Source organism: Vulpes vulpes, chromosome 2, assembly GCF_048418805.1.
Source record: "Vulpes vulpes isolate BD-2025 chromosome 2, VulVul3, whole genome shotgun sequence".
NCBI classification, from domain to species: domain Eukaryota; kingdom Metazoa; phylum Chordata; class Mammalia; order Carnivora; family Canidae; genus Vulpes; species Vulpes vulpes.
Genome location: NC_132781.1, coordinates 49,326,134 through 49,350,536, shown reverse-complemented (window position 1 = coordinate 49,350,536; position 24,403 = coordinate 49,326,134). Strand labels below are relative to the sequence as shown.

General features: G+C 52.4%; 1 protein-coding gene across 6 annotated transcripts in view; it reads right to left on the bottom strand.

The window, feature by feature from the left end:
- CAMSAP1 (calmodulin regulated spectrin associated protein 1) overlaps positions 1-24,030 on the bottom strand; it is a 65,451-nt gene extending 41,421 nt beyond the window's left edge. For 2 of the 6 annotated variants that reach the window (XM_072748151.1, XM_072748153.1), the window contains exons 1-4: positions 23,750-23,894; positions 23,460-23,619; positions 1,892-2,154; positions 770-931 (exon numbers count right to left, since the gene is read on the bottom strand). In XM_072748151.1, the coding sequence (XP_072604252.1) occupies positions 770-931; positions 1,892-2,154; positions 23,460-23,619 (585 nt within the window). In that variant the 5' untranslated portion in view covers positions 23,750-23,894. Of the gene's footprint in view, positions 1-769; positions 932-1,891; positions 2,155-23,459; positions 23,670-23,749; positions 23,895-23,996 lie in introns of those variants that run through there. The other 4 variants (XM_072748154.1, XM_072748152.1, XM_072748156.1 and 1 more) reach the window with 4 other exon arrangements.
- Positions 24,031-24,403: the final 373 nt, after the last annotated feature.

Sequence of the window (24,403 nt, the reverse complement as noted above, 5' to 3'; positions counted from 1 at the left end):
ATGCTTAACAACCAAAAAGTTTGGGTAAGATAATGCTACAAATGATCATATGCCACTAAAAATACTCTTTCTATACACTGTATAAAAGATTACACTGTAAGCTTCTAAACATAAAAGGAGAAAACAGCACTTAGAAAAATACCACTTTCTTTTTTTTAAGATTTATTTATTCATGAGAAAAAAAATAAATAAAATAAAATAAAATAAAGATTTATTTATTCATGAGAGAGAGAGGGGGAGGGGCAGAGACACAGGCAGAGGGAGAAGCAGGCTCCATGCAGGGAACCCAGTGTGGGACTCGATCCTGGGTCTCCAGGATCATACCCTGGGCTGAAGGCGGCGCTAAAACACTAAGCCACTTGGGCTGCCCAGAAAAATACCACTTTTAATCATCGAAACACCTTATAGAATCAAGCAGTCCTTGAATGCACATAAGTGCTGAGATAAAAATAAACAGAATGTAATAATTCAAACCATAAACATACACCACTCATCATACCCCACTCACACCCTTCCTTTTCACGTTCAGGAGCACACCTGTGTGTTCTGTTTGCACTGTAGTCGACACACTGCTGGACACAGCACATTGATTAATTGCTTCTGTGGCCCCTGCTAGGGCCTGGTTCTCAGCGTGACACCGGAGGAGGGTGCTTCCCCTCCTCTGGGGGGGAGAGCACCTGGCCCCCAAGGAGCACCCAGCCCATTCACACTGCTCTAGGAGACGACCCGTGTCCCTTGTTCCATTCTGGCCATGGCTCCCAGCACTCACCTTGTTGACCCAGAACACCATGGCATCCTCGAGGTCGTATGGCAGCTCTTTCGAGGCACTGAATGTTGAGAAGCGCTTGACGCTGGCCACTACCTTCTCGATGCTGATCATCTCCACGGTGTAGGCCATCATGAGGGCATCCACCATCGCCATGTGGGCACTCTGGGAGCAGAGGCAACAGTGAGGGTGGCCCAAACCCACCTCTCCTATGAGGTTCAACACAGAGACCCTGCTCACAAACTCTCACCCAATTCTGTTGTTTCGAGGTCATTATCTGCACGTTACCCATCCCCAGGGTCCAGCCAGCTCAGCACCCTGTAGCGTGGAGGGCTCTGAGCCTTTCTCATCTCCACAGCAACCCAAAGAGCCCCAAGGGTGGCATCTCTACTTATGCCTAAGGGAAAAGGCACAAGGGGAAGAGATGTGCCCAAGGCTGCATGACCACAAACAGGTCCCTGGGTACCAGTCAGGAGCTCTGCATGCTAAAATTACACCACACCTTTGCACCATTTCTTCCCAGAACTCAAAAGAATGCAAAACGCCAATGAACAGACAAAACCCACAACATGGGAGGCACCAAAAATCGCTGACCCAGAGGAGTCTGGAAAAGTCACATCGGCGGTGCAGCTTCCAAAGAAAAAATGGGGAAGGAGAGAAAGAGGTACATTTACTTCTTTAACTGGACACAAAAACATGACACACATGAAACAAACTGACAGACTAGGCTCAACAACTGTTTACCACAACATCTGCAAAAAATGTGCCTCCAAATGTTTTCATTAACATGCCTCAACGTAACCCTGGTGTCCAGAGCACTCCTAGGGAGGAAGAGAGCTGAGAGGAAGTGACTCCTTCCCCTTTCTCCAAAATCACAGCACTAAAAGAGATGCACAGCTCAGGATGTCACTGCACAGGCGCAAACCTTGGCCATCCTGTGGGACACTCAGGCTCGTGCCATCTGTGCAAGTTTTGGGGCTGACTTCACCACACGCGTGCAGCTGAGCTGCAGAGGGACAGCTGGCAGCATGACAGGCTGGAGCGCCAAGCAGGTGCCGTGGCACCAGAAGCAGTCACCGCTGGGGAGAGGCAGCCCCTGCCCCTACGAGCACACAGGATGCTCACCATCTTTATGGGCGCGTGGCTGAGGTCGGGATCCGTCACAGGGGTGTCATCGCTCTCCATCACGTAAATCCCTTTCCGGGATAGGGCTTGGATGACAGACTGGTGTCCCTGTAAGGCGGCCACCTGGTCCCCCTTCAGGATGAGGCTGCAAACACGGCAGTAAAGCTCGCTGGACAGCAGGAGCTTGATGACGGGCGGTTTGATGTGCTCTTGCTCATACTGGTCAATGTAAAAGGGGTCCCTGAGGTCCTCGGGGATGTTATCTGAGCCAAGGAAGAGATTACCACATGAGCATGACACGTTATGTTCAAAATGCTAACAAAGGACAGAGCTGCCATTCATCACGATGGGTGACTAACAACATAAAAAGATCCCACTACAAACAGCACCATCCCACACCTTCTCCACCTGCAAACAGGCGGCTAACCCCACCTGGGCAGCGTGGGTAGTGCACACCCCTTAGCAACCGCACCACCACACCCAGGAGGAGCAACTCTCCTGACGTAGGGTAGTGAGAAGCAGGTGTGGGAGCCCTGGGGGGCAGCTGGGGCTTGGTGGCATGGCACCTGCTCACGCCTCGGGGCTGCATGCAGCACACAGGACCACCCGGCACCTGGTCCCTATGGGACGGTATGCAGCACACCCCATGTCAGTCCTGGGGAGGGTATCAGGTGCATCTGTTTTCTGACATCCAATGGGAGAGGAAAGCGAGGCCAATCACCATGGTTTTTACGGAGGGGAAGGCTGGGCTGCAGGCACCATGACAAACTCCAAACAGCAGTACCAGGCCTTCACCTGACTTTGGAGCAGGCACATCAGTGCCACATGAGCTGTGTCAATTAAACATCACCACGATTCCATCAAATGGAGACTTCTGTCCCTGCGTTACACATGGGGAAATGGATGCAGAGAGAGTACACCATGTGCCCAAGGTCACAAGCAGCAGAGACCAACTGTGAACCCACCTGACTCAGTATCTAGACCACCTCCCACACAAAGACACCAGCCACCCGTGTACAGCTGGGGACACTCACTTTCCAAATGTCTGGAATGGCCTCCCCAATGGCGTCCCTCACACTTGCTCTGCAAGATGTCGACCACAGTCCCCCCAAAAGTGGGGGACACTCTGTACTCAAGGAGACTGGGAAACATGAAGTTACAGAGTCAGGATGACCTCTCCAGGGAGGCCCACATACCTCTGACTCTCCAGCCCTGGACCTCCCCCGTGGTTGAGTTCTGGAACCATCCCAACCTGCAGAAGGCTTCACACAAGCCTAGTCTCTCCAGGAAGGTTGGTGAAGGAAACCCCTATGCCAGCACGCCCTCTCCCTGCACCATCCTGGAAGAAGGGGCGACCTTACCAGTGACCTCCAACTGCACCCTCTACCCTGTTCCCTGCCCCTCGCCCTCTTCCTTGTCACGGGCACTATACTCAGAGCCCTGAATCACTTCATTGTGGGTCTGGGGCTGCTCCGTGTCTCCGCCCATTCTTATTTCTGACAGTAACTAACATTTCTGCTGCCCTTTTGTTTTCAAGCACCGTGGTTCAGTTCTGGTTCACAGAGCCTTAGAGCCCCCACAGCAGCCCTGTAGGCACACAAGGCCAGGGCCAGGTCTGCAAGGCTGGAGGGACACATGCTCGCCTCAGGGACAAACCAGCAACCTACTCAGGGAGGAACAGATCCTATCAGAGACCATCCTATTCTGTTATCATCCCAAGTTCTGAAACAGATCATACCTGTAATAAAAGAAGGAAGTCCCAGTGCAAAACATGGTGGGAAGTCATTTCTGCTCTCTTGGTAGGTGATGGTGACATGTGAGTGGGAGGCTAAGGGAGGGACAGGAGCCGTCCCAGGAGGACACACGTGGAGGACTCAACGCTGGTCCCAAGCAGGATGGAAGTCGGGGGGAGGACACCGAGCTAGAGAGCCCACGATCTGAGTAGGTTGTCAGGAAAGGTGCATGGCTGACCCGGGCAGAAGGGCAGTGGGCCAGCTGGCACTGCTCAGGACAACCCCCAGGCTCCTCCATCTCTCTGCCTCCGTGGGAGGGGCATGTGAAGGCTGCTGGCCATGGAGCCTAATCTGCCTGTGAGTGAACTCTACCTCCCCCGACCCCGGGCTCCATCTCAAGGTCAGCTGCTCCAACCAAAAGCTTCACGGTCATCCAGTTCTCTTCCTGCCAAACCCCTGGCAACTCCAACTGACTTTCCCTTTGAAATATACCCAGAGAATGACAACCATCACCATGGCACAGTCCCCCTAGCCCCAGCCCCTCACCTCTCAGGTAACTGATGGGCTCCCCTCCAGGAGTGTAGAGGCCTAGGGACTCAGCACAGAAAGGCCCCCCAGAGTCACACCTCTGAGAGCAGGAGACAGGACACAGCCCAGTGGAGGGCTGGCCCTAGGAAGGACGGGAGTCCAGGGGTACAAGTGTAGAAAGACACTCTAGCTCAACACAGGCGCCTGGCAAAGCTGGAGAGAGCACCAACCACGGCTCCACAGAGCCTTCCCTTTCACAGCCCCCTGGGGTAGAAAGGTCTTCCGTGTGTGGCCCACTTAGTGAGAGCTTCAAAAATAATATAAATTGATTCGAACAAACCACTTTTCAATTACATATGAATATGAACATAGGAATCACATAACCAAGTCACATAAACTGCAGATCCAGGATCCCGTGAGCTACAGGGAAATGACACATCGGTTCCAGGTAAACGCCTGGACTTTGACAAAGGCCTCCTGCTGCCAGTATCCCTGCCCATCCCCCCCACCAGGGCACCAGCCTCCTACCTGCACCCCTCCAGGGCCTGCCCCACCCTCACTGGGGAGCAGGGCCAGCTAACAACCTGCTTCCATGGGGTCAACTCCTGCTGGGGCCTCTCACCCAAGTTCTGAAATCTACAATCAGTTTTATTCAGGTCAACAACTATTTACAAGAAGACAATTTTGTAAACACGTTGAATGTTACCAGTAACTTACTCTTCCTTTCGTCTACAAACCAAAAGAACAATTTGTCAGAATTATTCACTTGTTTAGTTAGTTACTGAGCACCTCCTATGGGCCTAAACCACACAGAAACGAAGGGAGTCAAATGAGGTAGAGCCACTGCTCAGGGGAAACCCTCGAGACAACCAAGAAGTGAACGACCTGCAGACAACACGCTGGGCACCACCCAGATGGGGACAGGGTGCTGGGGTGCCGATGAGCCACCGAGCCAGCACCGCGGGGCAGGGAGGACAGAGAGGCTTCCTGGGGAAGGAAGCAGCCAGGCTCTCAGTGGCCAATGGAGCAGGAAGGGAGAGGATAGGGACACACGAGGAAACGACCCTGACGAGAGGATTCTGGAAAACTGCAGCTGGGAACTACAGCTGCAGCCCGGGGCACAGGCCACGTCTTCTCTAGCCCAACGGGCAATCAACTAAGTACTGACCACCTGCCTGCCCCAGGAGGGACCTGGGGCATCAGTGGGGTCCATCGGGGCCTGAGGCCAGCCTGTAGGAACGCATGTGACAGCCCTGGGGGGGGGGGGGTCAGGGAAGTATGAAGACAGGATCACTATCACTAGAGCCCCACTGCAGTCAGTGGGCCTAGTGATGTCAGAGCCCAGCCATGAACAGGCAGCCCTGGAAAGGGGTACAGGCATCAGGGTCTAGGTGTGACCAAGACAGACAGATTTCCCACTGTGCCGATGAGACTTCAGGCTGGTACTGTCTACTGTCAGGAACCAGAAGCACAGGGGACAGTCAGGGCAGAGGGATGCTCTCTTCTGGGTATGACGTCTCTGAGGTGCCTGTGGGACCCTAGCAGAGATCTCAAAAAAGGCAGCAAAAGACAGAGATCAAAGTGCAGGAGAAAGGGGCTGGCAGCAGATGGAGCCCGGAACCTACTGCATTAAATAACGCAGCCACAGGTAGACGCTCTCACCCAGGGGAGCACACAGAGGGGGAAGAAAAGCTGATCGGACAGCTTGGAGTAGGCTGGCCAGGAGCCAAACACTGACACAGGGAGGTGGTCAGGGAAGGGGCTGCAACAGAATGTGGGCTCGGAGAGAACATTCCAGGCAGGCATGATCTGTGAGATGACACACAGGGAAGATGGAAAGGTGTTCACGGATTCACAACCAGGAGGCAGCGCTGATCTTGGGAAGAGCGGCATGAGGACAGGCGAGGGATGGAGGGGCTGAGAGGCCAGCACGGCCTCCGCCCTCAGCGAGGCCGTGGGGCCCACAGATGGCAGCATGTGAAGGCCTCAGGCCGTGGAGGAACACCAGGAGCCTGGAGTGTGGGAGCAAGGGGTGAGGGGGAAGCCCCACATCTGGGGCTGAGACAGATGGACGGAAGGACAGACGGATGTATGGAAGGAAGGATGGAAGGACAGACGTGTGGGAGGATGGATGGACAGAAGGACAAACGGAAGAAAAGACAGACGGAAGGACGACCGGAGGGCGGGTAGGGCGAGCAGCAGGTGTAAGCGCAGTGGCCGCATGCTGTAGGGACTCCCACCTGACACCAGGAAGGCAGGAGGCAGGGTGTCTGCTGAGCAGGAGGGCCCTAAGCAGGAGGGCAAGGCTTGGCCACCCAGCAGAGCTGTGGGGCCGGGGCCCCAACATGGCCTGAGTGGCAACCACAGTGCGGTCTGGGGGACAGCGGTGCCGGTGACATGGGCCCAAGGGGACAGCATACACACGGCAGCTGGCGGGTAATGTGGGGCTAGGACCTCACGGGGGCATGTGACAGAAAGGCGGTGTGAGGGACAAGGTCGGGGGGTGCTAACTGCAGGAGAGAGTGGGAAGGGGCAGCAGGTGCGTGGGGGGACAGAGTGCGCAGTCTGGAAAGCAGGCAAAGGGGTGCAGCTGGGAGCAGACCCCAAGCAGACCCCTGCCTCACATTGGCCTGCTGCACTTCCTACTAGGCTGTCCCCAGGGTGGGGCAGGTTCAGCCAAGGCAGGGACGTAAGTCATGGTGCTGAGGGCAGAGCTAGAGTCTGTGAGTCTCACCCAAGCACTAGCTGTCCCTCTCATCCACAGGCTGTCAACAGGTCAGAGAGATGCATCAAGGAAGCACCTGGGCCGTCGCTGCCCGCTGCACCAGGCTCCATCCCACGGACGAACACCATGTCCCCGCACCCACAGCTGGCCAAGGCAGCCCTTGCCAATGCCCCGCTACGGCCCCCACTGAAGCCCGAGACCCCAACAGGCTCTAGCTTGGTCTATGGAGAGCAAAGCCCATACAGCTGCCAGCGACCGGCAGGACAGCGCCTCATCACCCAAGCCTTTTAGCAACCCCCCAGTGCCCCGCCCCAGTGTAGACCAGTTCCCACCACATGTGGGTGCCCAGACATCAGCATGTGTGCTGCTGAAAATCACCACTAGAGGCTCCAAAGGTGGCTTTGACAGTCTCCATTGAGAAGACACCTACCTGCTTCTCACTGTGAACACGTGGAAACAAGCCCTCACAAATCATCACACGGGCAGTAAAAAGAGCCAGAGGCCTTCGAATTCTGCCCACACCCAAAGCCTGAGCTGGAAACACCAAACAGAAAAGAAAGAAAACCAGCTCACTTGGGCAGAGCCCACAAACGCCGACCCCCACACCCGGAAGGCCCCAGTACCCAAGCTGTACCTCACAGTAGCAGGAACAGGGCACCCTGCGGGCTCTTTTCGCCACCTCCCCCCTTTGCTGAGGCAGGTTCAGCTATAGGAAACACACAGACTTGTCTTCTAGCCAGACCCCTTCTAGGAGAGCCCCTTGGGAGCCCCTCCCTCCCCAGAAAGCAGGAGGGGTGCTGGACACAGAATCCTAAAATCTGTGTGGACTGCCCTGGACAACCCACGTGGCCCCTTTGTGCCACCAAGGAGCTCGATCAGCATAGCAATGACTCGAGAACAACACTGGGGCCCAGGTTTCAAGGTGGTATCCTGTGGACAGGCCAGATGGCCCAGAGGCTTTCAAGACTAAACCAGCTCCAAGCTAAGGCCCACACACAGCAGGCCATTGGGACTCAGTCTCTGCCTAACTGGGATGAATACCTATTTAAGAAAAAAACAAAAACGGGGCACCTGTAGGTCTCAATAGGTCAAGTGTCTGCCTTCGGCTCCGGTTGTGATCCCAGGGTCCTGGGATCGAGCCCTACATGGGGCTTCCTGCTCAGTGGGGAACCTGCTTCTCCCTCTCCCCCCACTCATGCTCTATCTCTCAGACAAAATCTTTTTAAAAAATAAACAAAAATAAAAATTAAAAAAAAACCAATTCTCTAGATTTTAACAGGAACCAGAGTCTCACATGTAAGAGTCAGAATGTTCAAGATACAATCCAGATTTACTCCGCAAAGAGAACAGAGTAGGGTACCTAGGTCACTCAGTGGTTAAACATCTGCCTTTGGCTCAGGGTGTGATCTCAGGGTCCTAGGATCAAGCCCCATGTCAGGCTCCCTGCTCAGTGGGGAGTCTGCTTCTGCCTCTCCCTCTGTTCATGCGCTCACGCTTGCTCTCTCCCAAATAAATAAATGAAATTTTTAAAGTTAAAAAAAATGAATTAATTAAAACTTTGAGAAACTCCAGGAATAAAGAGGTCCCAGAATGGAAGGAAACCAAAGACCAGAGCAGAGGCGGCCAGGTGCTGGTGAAGACAAGAGTGGGTAGGAAACCTCCCGGCCTCCTCCACCACGAAGTGGAGAGGCAGCGGTGCTGGCCCAGCACACACTGGGTACCCCTGGGACGCCATGGAGCCCTAGCTAAGGCGGGAAACCGACCCATCCACCCTCACCTGGCCCCTCCTCCCCCCCTCCTCCACTCCCAGGCCCAGAGTACAACCACTTCCCAAGGTTGGCCCCTAGGGAGGGAAGGTGATCCTTGATGGGAGGGGTGGAGCACAGACCCTAAAGCCAGAGTCCTGGCAAGACCTGCCTCACTCAGGCCTCAGAGACTCCCCAGAGAAGCGACGGCCCGTGCAGCTGACACCCCAGGGACCGCGGTGCATGCACCACCAGCAGGACCAGTGTGAAGGAGGTGCAAACAGAGTACCCCGTCCCTGGCAAGGGAAGACTCGTGACCCAACGTGGCCGAACACAAAAGTAAGTCCCTTTACACCCCTGCATGGGCAGGAGCACTCCACTACCAGACGTAACACAGATAATCCATGTAATACAGACAGTCCGCAGAGAATGAACACCTTCAAGGGCGGGGCCGGCTGACAAGAGAGCAAGGCTGGAACACGTTCCAGGAGAATCTGCAATCCAGAGCCCAAGCTCCTGCTGGGACACACTCCCCAGATGGCGTGTTCCATCCTGTGTCCCAGGAGGACCTGTCCTCTAGGGCAGGTGCAAAGAGGCTGAGCTGGGGCACCTGGCGGGGGCTCAAAGAAGCGTCTGACTTCAGCTCACGTCATGACCGCAGGGTCCTGGGTTCACACCCCACATCCGGGTCCCTGCTCAGTGGAAGCCTGCTTCTCTCCCTGCCCTCCCCTCACTCGCATGCTCAAGCTGTCTCTCTCTCTCTCTCTTTCTGACTCAAATAAAATCTTAAAAAAAGAAAGAGGGTAAGCTGCATTTCTGGCACCTCCCAAATTCTTAGGGCAAAATTTGGTCTTCAGACAATGGGAGCAAGGAATCCTGGTGACCTTGCAGACGCTCTCAGCTGGGAACCCCAAAGGCTGCACCATGAGAACAAGCTTGAACCAGAAGCACAGCAGCCCTTGAGAGCACCCTGAGCCACACACTGGAGTGAGGAGGTGGGGGCTGGGGCCAGTGTCTGCAAATGCACAATTCTCCAGAGGAAGGCACCATCTCAGGCTGCTGATGATCCTTACCGTCTTCCAGATACTTCATTCAGCGCAGATGAAAATAAGCAGATGAGCAAAATGACAGGCCATCCTGAACAAAGCCAGCAGAAACAGCAAGTGACAGAAGCCGGCTGACAGGCCTGCGGCACTGCCAGGCGAAGGAGCACCAGGACAGCCTCACCCCACTGACCACGACCAAAACTCTGTACGAAACCAAAAACCAGCCATGCAGGGATTCTCAATGTGAGCAGCACAGGCAACTGTGGGAGCAGAGGCAAAGCCTGCAGAAGCAACATTTATGGGGTCCCAGTTCTGTGCCAACTTCCTCTCCCGCCTTTGACCTGAGGGGAGCCCGACAAAGCACCACACAGCAGGCGGACAGTCAAATTCTGACAGAAACCGGGCCCTTCCAGCCAGAGGACCAGGGAAGGGACCCTGCCCATGAAGCAGGAGTGGGGGGATCCCGGGCTCTCTTTCCCTTCCCTTCCAGGCCGGGACAGTTAGAGAACAGCAGGGACAGGGACAGTGTAGCAGGCAGGGCTTTAAGGGGAGGGGCCTCAGGGGTCTTTAAGGAGAGGTGAGGGCACCTACTGTTTCTGTCCTCTCCTCCTGCACCAGGCACGCAGAGCTGCACGGTGAGAACCTGGGAGGCGGTCACTCCACGTGAAGCCCTGTCCTTCCAGCCAGAAGAGAAGAGGGGCTCTGCAGAGCCACAAAATATAGGGGGAATCCAAGAAAGGAGAGAGCTGGGAAGGGGCCCCCTAAGTCCCTGTATAAACCCACACGACTCTGAGCTACGTGTGTGAGGACAGACCCCAAGAGCCAAACTGACCTTGAAACTACTGCGCATAAACAGCAAAACGGTGCCCCGGCCTGAACCTAATGGGGCATTTACTACCACCCGGCCACAAAACATAGCAACAGTACCAGAAGACTTTAGCAGGACCCAGAAAGCAACCCACAATGTGATATTCAAAATGTCCAAGACACAATCCAGAATCATTCAACATATAAAAAAATAGCAAAGAGGTGTCTGGGTGGCTCAGTCGGTTGAGCTTCCAACTCTTGGTTTCAGCTCAAGTCGTGATCTCAGGATCATGGGATCAGACCCCACGTTGGACTCCCTGCTCAGTGGGGAGTCAGCTTGAGATTCTCTCTCCCTCCCCCTCTGCTCTCCCCCCATGCACTCTCACTCACGCTCTAGCTCTCTAAATAATCTTTAAAAAAAAGTAGGGGAGGCACCCAAGTGGCTCAGCGGTTGAGCATCTGCCTTCAGCCCAGGGTGTGATCCTGGAGTCCCAGGATCAAGTCCCACATCGGGCTCCCTGCATGAATCCTGTTTCTCCCTCTGCCTGTGTCTCTGCCTCTATCTCTCTCTCTCTCTCTGTCTCTCATGAATAAATAAATAAGATCTTTAAAAATAAAAAATAAAAAAAGGAAAATGTGACCAATTCTCTGGGGGGAAAAAAATCAATCAACCGATGCCACCAACCCTGAGATGACCTAGATGTCAAAATTATCAGACTCAAAGCAAAGACTATAACCAGGTTCCATGAGGTCAAGGTAAGCACTCCTGAAATAAATAAAAAAGTAGTAGTTCTCACCAGAGAAATTAAAAAAAAAAAAAAGAACCAAAATTTGAGGTCTGAAAAAAATGATGTATCAACAAAACACTCACTGAACAAAAAGGAGAATAAAGAGGACGGGGAAGCAGGTCAGTGAAGCTGAGACATGTGCATGAAACCATCAACCCGAAGGCACAGACTGAAGAGAAGCAAGAGCCTCGGGGAGCAGTGGGCCATTAGAAGTCTAACAGCTGCTCCTGCAGAACAGACTGGTGCCCAAAAGCATCTGAATAAGTCATGGCCAAAATTCCCCCATATTTGGTGAAAGACACCTATTTGCAGGCTCAAGAAGCACCGCAAAACCAGACAGAACCGACTGGAAGAAAACCGTGCCCAGACGCTCCCTAGTCAAACTACAAAGAAACACAGATGAAGCAACAGGCCCTCGGGACCCGTGGCGACGGGATCAGCCACAGGTCTCCCCTGACCACCCTTCACACGATGAAAGGAAAAAAAGACAAAAGAAGCACTTTGACAGAAACAAAATTTGGAAATTACAAAAAAGGAAAAGAAAAATGAATTTGGCAGGTTAGAAAAATGACCAAGCATAAGTTCTGGAACAGAAAAATCCAGTAACTAAGCTTCATTTCATACACTGGCCTGTACAGCAGAGGACACACAGCGGAGAAGATCACTGACAGACCCTGCAAGTGTCACGAAGTGTGACTAAAGCCCACACAGGAAGCAGAGAAAACACGGGACAGGAACCGCATTTCGCCAGACGAGATTTTCCCATACTTGTAGACTTCACGAAACCCAGCAGGATAAAAAAGGAGATGTACACACCAAAGAACATCTCAGTAATACCAATTAAACTGAAAAACAACACAAAAGCTTAGAGCAGCCATGAGGGAGGGCCCTATAGCCAAGGACAAGGTGGCCCAGACTCAGCCTTCCCCACTCCTCCTGCTAAGCAAACCCATGAACCTCGGAAGTAAGTCACAAGACAACCAAAGGGGCTCTGAAGGCTGCCCAAGGAAGGCAAACCGTCCTGGGACCCTCGGACTGGAGGAGCAGATGGCAACGGGGCCCCTCACAACCTCCCACCTGACAGAAGGTGACCAAACCCGGTGTCTCCTGACCCTTGGCCAGGGGACAGAAGGCAAGCCAATGGACTCCTTCCCGCCCAACGCTGACCCAGAGTCCTACCCACCATAGCAGGCCAGCGTGGGGGACCAAGGGGGATGGAGAGGAAGCCCCACTAATTAGCTCAACAATGCCCCCTGCCTAGAAGTACTCTCCTTCCCCCCGACCCTGAGACACACACAATCCCCCCCGCCCCGACCATGTGCACGGGGGACCCCATCAATACAAGTGCCAAGTCTGGGAAATGCTCTGTCCTCCAGAAACGCCAGCAAGCTCTTCTGCCTCCTGAAAGCAGCACCAACGGGGACAGGGGACAGGGAGCCCCCAAGCCACACTAGGTACACATCCCAGCACTGCACTCTGAGGCAGCCCGGGCCTGCGTGCTGCACCTGCCCAGGGGGCTGCTGTAACCAGGAACCAGAGGCTCCTAACACAGCGGGTGGAGGGGCCAGAAAACAGTTAAAACTCACTCATCACACCCAGAACCAGAAAGTCAGGACTTGAAAGAGAAAAGCACACTGATTGATCCCAACACCGAAACAAGTGGAACCTTGGGATGATCTGACCAGGACTGTAAGGCAACCTATCATAAAAGTGATTCTACAAGCAATTACAAATACTCCTGAAACAAGAGAAAATTTCAGCAAAGAAAAAGAAGTTATAAAAGAACCAACCAAATACAAAACTGGAAAACAGCAACAAACTACACGGGCTGGTTGGCCCCACGTGTGATGTGGGGAGGACAGAGGGCATCAGTCAGGAGCTTGTGGCCAGAGACACAGAAGTCCCCAATCTCAACACCACACAGAGGGCACACTGATGAAAAACGAGTGGAACCTTGGGGACCTGCAGGAGGAGAACACAAGAGCCAACACTTGTGTCACCGGAATCCCCAGGAAAGAGGGAACACTGTGTGGGGCTCACACAGTACTGGAAGAAATGATGGCTGACAACCTCTCAAATATAGCAAAAACTAGAGACATAAACCCAAAGAAATCCACACCCAGACACAACAAACCTAACTTCTGAAAATCAAAGACAAAAAATTATCCTTGAACCAACTGGAGAGAAACCCCGCACTCCAAACAGGAGCCATGAGCTTGAGGGACGGCGGGCCTCTCCCAGGGCCAATGCGGACAGGACACAGACAGGACAGAAGTGGCACACCTTTTTCAGGTGCTGGCAGAGAAGAGCGGTCAGCCAGATCCCACACCTGATGAAACTATGCTCCAGGGATGAAGGAAAAATGAAACACATTATTATTGCAAAACTTGATTATTTTTTAGGAGATTTATTTACTTACTTACTTACTTATTTTAGAGAGAACAAGCAGAGGGAGGGGAGAGGGAAAGAATCTCAAAGCAGACTCCACCCTGAGCAGGGAGCCTGACACGGGGCTGAGCTCATGACCAAGCCAAAATCAAGAGTCAGACACCCAACCAATAAGCCACCCAGGCACCCCTAGACAGAAGAAAACTTTTTAAAAAAATATATTAATTTCTAGCAAACCTTAAATGAATGCCTAACTGAAGTTTTCCAGACATAAAATTATAAAAGAGGGAATCTTGGAGCATCAGGGAGAAAGAATAACAGAAAGACACAGATAATTTGAGTAAATACAACAGACTATCCTCCTCATGAGTTTTCTAAATTATATCTGGTGACCAAAACGCCAACAACCTCAGATAACTCATGACAATAATATTTAAAGGTGGGGAGAGCAGGGATCCCTGGGTGGCGCAGCGGTTTGGCGCCTGCCTTTGGCCCAGGGCGCAATCCTGGAGACCCGGGATCGAATCCCACATCGGGCTCCCGGTGCATGGAGCCTGCTTCTCCCTCTGCCTGTGTCTCTGCCTCTCTCTCTCTCTCTGTGACTATAATACATAAATAAAAATTTTAAAAAAATTTAAAAAAATAAAAATAAAAAAATAAAGGTGGGGAGAGCAAACGGACCAAGGTGGAAAAAAGGATTTCGACACCTCACTTGAAAGGGAGAAAACAATACCAGTCAGCTGGCGTTAAGTCATATATAAATACTCTTAACACCCAGAGCAATTATTAAGAAAACTGTAGACACACACCCAAAAACAATACAAATAAATCAAGATGGAATCTTAAAAAGCTGTCAAGTAATCCACAGGAAGGCAGAAAATGAAATAGGAACAAGAAACATAAAACACAAGATGTCAGACTTAAGCCTTAACTATCGACAATTACTTTAAATGTAAAAACCCTCAGTACACCAAGTAAAAGACAAAGACTGGCAGAATGGATTTAAAAAAAAAAAAAGTAAAGGCAGTACAAGTACATTCTGTTTACAAGAAACTCACCTCAAACTCACTGATTTAAGTAAGCTGAAAACAAAGGGATAAAAGACGTTACACCACGAAAACATTGTTATCCAACAAACAAAAGCAGGAATAGCTGTACCAGTATCTGATAAAACAGAAAGAAAAATACTAAAGACAAGAGATACACATTACATAACAGTAAAAGGGTCAACCCACCAGGAAGACCCTACAATTCTAAATGTGAATGCACCAAACCCACAGAGCCTCAGAACAGGAGAAAAAATGGACAGAGGTGAGAGGAGAGACAAGTACAGTTAAGGGCCGCAACACCCCTATCAGCAACTGACAGAACCGCTACACAAAAACCGACAAGGAACGAAATCTGCACACACAACCAAGAGCACTTAGTGGTACTTGTGAACATATCACCCCACAGCAGTAGGAAACACACTTCCTCTAGTGTTCATGGAACATTCATCAAAAATAACCTTACCGTGGGCAATAAAACAAACTTTAACAAATTTGAAAGAATAGTATTAGCTTACCACAACAGAATCATACTAGACATAATTACAAAAAGACAAAACAGGAAAATCTCAACACATGGAAATTACATTTATAAATAATTCATGGGTCAACGAGAAGCATCAAAGGAAATAAAGTTCAGAAAACTGAATGAAAATGAAAATACAACATACCAAACATACATGGGATGCAGCTAAGGCAGTAGCAAGTGGAAAACTGATAGCACCAAGCTCTTACACTAGAAAAGGAAAAAAAAAGCTTAATCATCTAAGTTCCTACCCCAGGAAACTAGAAAAAGAGCAAACTAACCCCAAAACTAGCAGAAAGAACGGAGGCAGGGGTGGCTATCAAGACAATAGAAGAAAAGAAAAAAGAAAAAAGAAAAAAATAATAAAGGCAACAGAAGTCTTGGTGGGAATGGAATGTTCCATGTCTATATTATACAATGTCACTACCTTGGTTGTGATACTAAATTATGGTTTGTTTTTCTTTAAAGGTTTTATTTATTTATTCATGAGAGACACAGAGAGAGGCAGAGACACAGGCAGAGGGAGAAGCAGGCTCCATGCAGGGAGCCCGATGCAGGACTCGATCCCAGGACCCTGGGATCATGCCCTGAGCCGAAGGCAGATGCTCAACTGCTGAGCCACCCCAGGGGCCCCTAAATTACGGTTCTGCAAGAAGTTACCACAGGGGAGACTGGGGAAAGGGTGCCCAAGACCTCTCTAATTTCTTGCAAATGCATATGAATATATAAGTATCTCAAAATAAAAGTTTAATTTTTTAAAACATTGCCCCAAAACCTAAAAACCACTTAACAACATATTCAAAATAGCCAATAAGCATGTAAAAAACATTCCTCCTCATTAGTCCTCAGGGAAATGCATAACCAAACCACAGGGAGATAGCATGACCTGTACACCTGAGTGGCTAAAATTAAAAAGCCTGACAAAGCCATGTGCTGACAAGGACACAGACCACCTGGAACCCTGATGCTTTGCTGGTGGCTACAGAAGACAGACACGCCAACCTTGGAAACCAGCGGGAGAGTTAAACACACACTTGTGACCCAGCAACTGCGTGGCCAGGTGTCCCCCAAGACAACTGAAACAGATGCCTGTGAGCACTCAGAGGGGCCTTATTCTTGGTAGACAAAAGTCCAAGCGGCCACCCACGAGTGAGCGAGCAAGCACACTGTGGGCAGCCAGACAACAGAGGGCCACTGCTCCCCCCACTCAGCCAAAAGGTCCGCACACGTGGGGTGAGTCTCCATGACACCGAGTGCATGAAGGGAGCCACACAGGGAGTAGCTCATGTCTGACTGGAAGTATACAAGGCTCTAGAAAAAACAAATCTAATCCCCACCACCAGAGCACAGCAGTGAGGTTCTGGGCTGGGACAGGCTACAGGGGCTGACACTGACCTCAAGAGATGGTCAGTGGAAAGGGCTGAACTTGACCATGCTTAAACCTCAAATTACTCTTGGAATGTGTGCACTTTATTGTACCTAAGTATGCAAAGTATCCCTCAACAAAGCTGACTTTCTCAAAGGTCCAAACTAAAATTCTTCACTGTACTCCTGCCAAACAACGGGCCTTAACCTACCCTCCAGAGGCTTCTCTGAGGCGCGCAGGTTTCACACGTCCCTTCCCTCCTTACACACGTCCCTTCCCTTCTTAGAAACCTTCCACAGCTCCCCAGTTCACACATGTCAAAAACCCCACTTCACCAACGTGCCATTCCAAGCACTCCGAGATGAGGCCCAGGCAGTTCTCCCATGGCTTTGGCCTTCCCAATCTGCGGCAGCGGGAGGCACCCAGCGCACCGCCACCCCCGCTGCAGGGCCAGGCTCACCTCCCCGCTCCTTGCCCTGGCTTCTGTCCATTCCCTGATCTCTGCCAGCTTCTTACCACCTAGGCCACAAAGTCAGCCTCTCTGAATTGAATGGAACATTCTGGATTCCCTCAGGGGAGCCTCACCCTCCCCTTACCAGCTGTGCCTCAGTACCAGTTCCTTTCCTAGGCACCCGTCTCCTCAGTCTTGCATCACAGGTGTCTGTGTGTCAGGCCCTACCTGAGCCCCCAGGGGCCCGTCAGGGACCCCCGAGTTCACAGCACATGCCCACTGAAATGACAGCAGTAAGTGAGCCTGAAGTGAGCAGAGGATAGTCACGGAGGGGTGCAGAAGAGAATAGGCCAGCACGCACAATAAAAGGCCAGGCCCAAGGGAGGAGTCAGAAAGAGAAACTCAGAGGTGAGCTTCTACCTTAAAAGCAGAAAAGCTCCAAAGAACAAGGACTGAATATTCTTGTCAAGGGAGCCTTGCGCAGGGCCCCACCCCCCCCCAACATCAGTCAAGCCCATCTTGGGGGGCCCTGCTTCCCTAACATCTGTCGCTCATCTACTCTCATCCCCTCTGCAGACAAGCTACGCGAGGCCTTGGATGTCAAGCAAAACAGCAGCAGCTCTGCTATGGATTCAGTGTGTATCCTCTCAACTCATGAACTGAAACCTAGCACGAGGGACGCCTGGGAGGCTCAGTGGTGAGCGTCTGCCTTCCAGCTCAGGGCATGATCCCCAGGTTCCACGATCGAGTCCTGCATCAGGATCCCCACAGGAAGCCTGCGTCTCTGCCTCTTTCTCTGTGTGTCTATCATGAATAAATCATTAAAATCTTTAAAAGAAAGAAAAGAAACCTAGCACAAAGATAAAGGTGTTAGGTGGTGATTAGGCCAGGAGGCTGGAGTCCTCATGGAGAGATTAGTGCCCTCATAAGGAGGCTCAGAGAGCTCCCCTGCCCCTCATGCCCCATGAGGACATGACAAGAAGACAGCCGTCTCCAAGCCAAGAAGCGGCCTCAATGGACACCAGGCTCTGCTGGCACCAGGATCCTGGACTCGCACCTCCAGAGCAGAGGGAGACAGATGTCACCCAGGCTATGGCACGTTGTCATCACAGCCTGAATGCCCTCAGACACAGCCCACATATTCCACCGACTACAGCACCCACCCACTCCAACCTGCTAGAAGAATCTTGCCAGGCTCTATCTCTCGTCACACCACTCCCTCTACACAAAACCTTCCCAGGCACACATCACAAAAGAAATCCCTAGCCAGCTTGGAACACCATAGACCATCTGGCCCAGACTGTTTCCTAAACTAATCACTACTATTCCAGTCCACAAACCCTGTCATGAGGTTACTCAACTCCATGCCGAGCACTTCTTTCCCTGCACATGACCCAGCCAGGCGCCCTCCCTCTACTCCCGGAGGGGCCACCCACACCTTACCCATCCTTCAGGGCCTCTGGCCCCACAAAGCCTCCCCACCACCATTGTGGCCCGTTCACCCACCCGGCAGCTCCCCAGTCGGCCTCCAGACAGCCGTGGTACTGACGCCATGCCACATGAGTTCGTTCCCCTTCACACACTCAATAGTTTGTGTGGACTTCGAGCAAGTGAGGAGAGCACACATCACATAAATTACGCCCTATCCTTGTGTAGTGCAGACTACGACAATGTACGTGACAGCTACGTGGTCATCCCTGGCTAGATGCATGTAACGCTGGCTCCATCCTGGCCACATTCATATCAAATGAAAAATAAAAGCAATCTGAGATTTTTGATAGCCCAACCAGGAAGTGAAAAAGAACACCGTACACATATGGTACCATAACCATACACACAAAAAAATCAGTAACAGGAGAAGCCTGTGAGCTAAGAAGAGGATAAATGTAATATAAAGAAAAAAATATTAAGGAATTTTTCGAAGAATATGTGCACTACTTTAACCTCCATCAGTGTAAAAGTAGCCATGTTGAGGCTCGCTCTAATTTAAAGGATCAGGACAGTCTGAGATCAGGACAGTCTGAACTTAGAGATAGATGTCTGTTCTCTGGTTAACACTGAGCTTGTGGCATTGAGACCGGAAAGAGAATGTGTGCAAACCCGTACAGCTTTAGAAATACAAACTCATTCATGTTACGGCCACGAGGACAGAATATAGATCAGATCTCTACTTCAACTATTTCAAGATTTCCAACTCTGGCACACATTTGACAAGCAGCTGAGCACTGCAAACAGGGCACCAATCAGCACAACTATGACCCCTGACCTCACAGACACCAGGCAGCTCTCAGTACACCCAAGCAGAAGGGAGGTCATGCCAAAGGCCAAGTAGTGGCCCCTTCAGTATCTCGTAAACCCAGCAGGTGCACCCAGGCTGCCCTGTCACTTCCAGCTCAGAAGCACCCAAATCTCTTGCCAAGAACAAAAGACTACTAAAAAAATACAGTCTGAGCTCATGAACCAGTAATCTGAGTGAATCACCAGGTAAAAAAACGACCATCTGCTTGCAAATGAGGACCTCCCCACTAAGACTCACACAGCCCTAGTGTGGGGTTCCGAGCACACAGTTCATTTTATTTTTTTATTTGACAGAAAGTGTGCACAAGCAGGGGGAGCAGCAGGAAGAGGGAGAGGGAGAAGCAGACTCCCAGCTGAGCAGGGAGCCCCACACAGGACTCGATCCCAAGACTCTGAGATCATGACCTGAGATGTTCCCATGGTTCATTTTAAAGAAAGATCCAAAAAAAAAAAAAAAAAAAAAAAAAAAATTTTTTTTTAAATAAAATGAAATAAAAAATAAAGATCACTGTGACAAGCAAGGTGGTGACCCGTAGAGTGGACAACAAAGAGATGTGGATGCTAAAATCCATTAAGCAAACAGAATCCAGGCAATCCCCACAGTCCATATGACAAGACCACAGCAGCAGCTCCACCGCAGAGACCATCACCGTCTCACAGGCCAGAACGTCACCATGCAGATATCCCATCCCACAACATGCTTTCTAAATGTGTGGTTTGATCACTCCTACTAGAGAGTGAGAGGGCAAGAGTGTCAATCCCTTGCCAACAGTGGGCTCTAGCCAACCCCGTGGCCTGGTGGCCCCTCCAGCCCTGCCCGCTTTGGGCAGCTCAGCCCCCGGCCACACAGTGTGAGTTGTAGTCAGTGTCAGCCTGGTTTCCAGGACTCCTCAGACAGTAAAATAACTACCATTTGGCTACATAGCAACAAGTCTGCAAACAGCCAGTGCCTTTGAGTACTTTCCCAGGTGGTTGTTTCAACACTGTCCTTGGAAGATAACAAAAATTAATACCCTCCCATTATCCCCTGAAACCAAGGCCTAGAAACCTTTAAGTTTCTAAGGTCATGGGCCAAAATCAAAGCAGGAATGCAGCAGCCCCTGTACAGCATATCCTCTGCAAAACAAATGGCACTTCAGGTCACTCCTTTAAACTTTTTTACAAATTTGTTACAACTTTCACCCAAAATGACATCACAAGGTATTACAGCTAAGCAGGTTCTACTTTTTTATTTATTTTTTTTTTTTTTAAGTAAGTTAAGCTCTAGGCCCAAGGTGGGTCTTGCACTCACGACCCAGAATCAAGAGTCGCATGCTGTACTGACCAAGCCAGCCAGGCACCTCGGGTTCTACTCTTTCTTTCAGACACTTTATTTTTTAAAGATTTTATTTATTTATTCATGAGAAACACACAGAGAGAGAGGCAGAGACACAGGCAGAGAGAAAAGCAGGCTCCGTGCAGGGAGCCCAAATCGGGACTCGACCCCGGATCCCAGGATCACGCCCTAAGCCAAAGGCAGACGCTCAACCACTGAGCAGGCGTCCCTTGCAGACACTTTTAAATGAACAACCTTCAGCAGAAAATAATTAAACCACTGTCAGGAAAACAACAGTCACCCCAAAGAAGGATGGGGGAAAACAAGTACAAGGCAGCCCCCAGCTCTTGGCTGTAGCAAGCAGAGCCGAAAGCTGGAGGAGCCTTAATGTATTACCACACGCCACCACCAGGCCTGGCCAAGGGGAGCTCTCCCAAGTCTCCCTATCTACTATAAGTGGCAGACAGTGACCCAGGCAATACCGCGGGGGACACATGGGGAGTCCCAAGAGGCAAAAACAAAACAGGAAGGCAGCCTCAGAGCATCTGCGAGCTTTCAATTCCTACACAGAACGAAAAAAAACTGTTGTTTCATTTAGCTACTTAAATGACAATTGTACAGGTAAAACATTGAAGCCACTTTCACGATCATACCCCCACACACCCCCACACACGGATTCACCATTAAAGTTGCAGGTTGAAAGAACCACATCTAATTAACTGGAAACCAACCTGGAAAGACACAGGGAAATGTGGAATCAAAGAAGAAACAAAGAACAGGCCCCTGGATCAGGAGAGGAACATGGGGGTGAGAATCTAAACTATCCACCAAATACCCTCCCCACGTTTCTGCTCTCCTGAAAACCAAGACCGTGTACCCAACATCGAGAGTCGGCCACCCAGGCTGTGACCCCTCACCAATGACCTACATGCAATCACATCAACTGAGCCAAGGTGAGTCTTCTAGGATGTGAATCAGGATCTCCCAAATTCGTAAACTTAAAGAGACCCCTTCAGAATCAATGTACAGAATGGAAGACTTCTCGTTTAGCAAAACTGAATGGAAACCAGATCTCCTAAACCCCGTGTTTGACTAGGGCACCGCTGCAGTGGGAGAGTAACCAAATGACTGATGAGCAACGTGCAATCCAGTCTTACTTAGACCCTCAGACAGTGTCTACTCTCCTTCAGCTCCCACTCACGTTCTATTCTATAAATACCCACCGTTAATAATTTCAACACTGGAAGGTCTGTTTTAATATGAATTTCTGAATTAATTATCTGATGACTCGGCATGTATTACACAGAGATCTGGTACTGGAAATAAAATTAGACCAACGCAGAGATGCACAATTCCAAATAACTGACAAAACCCACGCTGAACGCCACAGCTAAATGCAACCAGATAAACATGCATTTGCTTTGCTAAAGAAATTGGAAAGCAAGCAACAAGAGGGTTTTTACTAAAAAGTATTTGTGCTTATACAGCATTCATTACCAGAACCTTAGTCATTTCCATACATGAAATCTTAAAATACACACAGGAGTGAAACCTTGCACATATGCCCCAGAAGCCATGCCCAAGAATAATACACTGTGCTTCCCAGCTAAGAACTGGAGCTCTGCCAGCGCCCATGCGTGGTGAACGGGCCTCTGGTGAAATACTACACAGCGGTGGAAAAGCAGGAGGTCTGGATGCAGCGAGAAACTAAGACATCACGTAAGCAAGCAGTGTCCGAAGAAGACATCGCTAGGAAAGGTGCAAGACTCCATGACTCGGGTGAGGCACACGTAGGTGGTGAACTGCCAAGAAAATCCAGCTAACAGGAGACAGGAGGTCCTGGCTCAGGGGCTTTCCCTTAGGTGGACTGCTAGACCCCGAACGGCCGCTCCAATGATTCATCTTTGCATCTTCCCCTAAAGTTTTCTGCACAGTTATCAACTCCCAGCTTTATCCCAGGCACGGAAATTCAGGGGTGGGGCAGCGCTCCCCCGTGGTCCCCCCACCATACTCCACAGAAACCCAAGGCATTTCTGTGCAGCTAGAGACAACTTGCAAAGCTGAGCACTGGAAAGGCAAGGACAACACACTCCTTGCATGCTCCACAGCCAGCCTCAAACACAGCGGCACACAGAAGGCTGCGACTGCAGGCGGTGTGTCCTTGTGACCGTGGCCAGGCCACCCGGTCCACCCTGCTCTTCCCCGCTCTACCAACAACAGGGACATTCTCACCCGAGTAAAGGCCATTTTAAAACCGGCTTCAAATGAGGTAGAAGACACAGGATGAGCTCTTGGGTAGGAACCCAAAACAAAAGCACCAGACACTCATTAAGCCACTACCGAGAATCACTCGGTCTGTAAAATTCTGGCAGCTGGAAATAGGAGCGTCTTAATCCACTAAGCATATTAGGGCCTAACAAACTGGATTCAGTAACAAGGTTACCTAGTTCTTCAAAACGGAAATGAACTGAAGCTAAGGATGCTCATTAGGCACGATCCGTGTAAAACCCAGTTTCTCGTTGGGGAATTCCGCGCGTGAGGTTCTGCGCGCGACCGGAGCCCGGCGCGACCAGGCTCTGCCCCCGCACCGGAGCAGCCCCCGGCCGGCCGGCCCCCCCGCCCCCGCCCCCGCCCGCACCCCCACCCCGGGCGGCGACCCCGCGGCCGGACCGACGCGCGCCCGGCCGCACCTGCCGGCGGACCCCCCCGCGCCCGGGCCGCTCCCGAGGCTCCCCGCGCACAAAGGCGGCCCCGGGGGGCCCGGACCCCCGCCCCGCCCGCCCCGCCCCGCCCCGCCCCGACCCACCTATGCCGTAGGCCTTGGCGCAGATCCACTGCAGGTTGGCCGCGATCTTGGCGCGGGCCGAGTCGTAGCGGTCCAGGGGCACGATGTCCACGGCGCCGTCGGGCGCGGCCTCCATCCTCCTCCAGCCCTCCCCGGCCGGGCAGCCGCCCGCGTCCACCATCTGCACACAAAAAGGCCGCTGCAGCGCGGGCGGCGCCCGGCCTCCGCCGCAACAAAGGCGCCGCGCCCCTCGCCGCGCCGGGCCCGCGAGCCCCGCCGCCCCCCGGAGGCCGCCCCCGCCCCGGCCTCACCTCACAGCCGCCGCCGCCGCCGCCACCGCCGCGGGTGCTGCTGTTGCATGCTGCGGGGCCGCGCCGGGAGGCCGGGGCGCCGGGAGGCCCGGAGGCCCGGAGGCCGGGGCGGCGGCGAGGCGAGGGGCGCGGGCCGGGACGGGGGGCGCGTGCGCGGGCCGGGGGCGGGGGCGAGGGCGGCGGGGGCGGCGGGGGCGGCGGTGTCGGCGGCGGCCTCCGAGGAGGCGGCCAACCGGCGGGAGCGCGCGCGACGCCGAGGCCCTGCGCACGCGCGGTGGGTGCCGCGCGCCGCCCCGCCCCCCGGGCCGCTCTCGCCCCGCCCCTCGCCGCACGCGCAGTGGGAGCAGCCCGCGGCCCCGCCCCCCGGCCCGCGCTCGCCCCGCCCCCCGCCGCAAGCGCAGTGAGCCAGCTCGAGGCCCCGCCCGTCTCCGCGGGCGCTCGGAGCGGGGTCGCGCGGAGCTGGTGGGCGCGGGCGGGCAGTCCCCGGTGGGTCCCGCAGCAGCCCTTTGTCTAGGCCGCGTTTCCTCCGCCCCAGAGGCCCCAGCCGCCGCCCGACGGGCCGACTGCCATCTCGGGAGGGCGACACCCCTGCACCCCAGCAGCGCGGCCCCGGAGGCCCCCCCCGCGGAGAGCGCCGCTGTGGCCTGGGCCTCC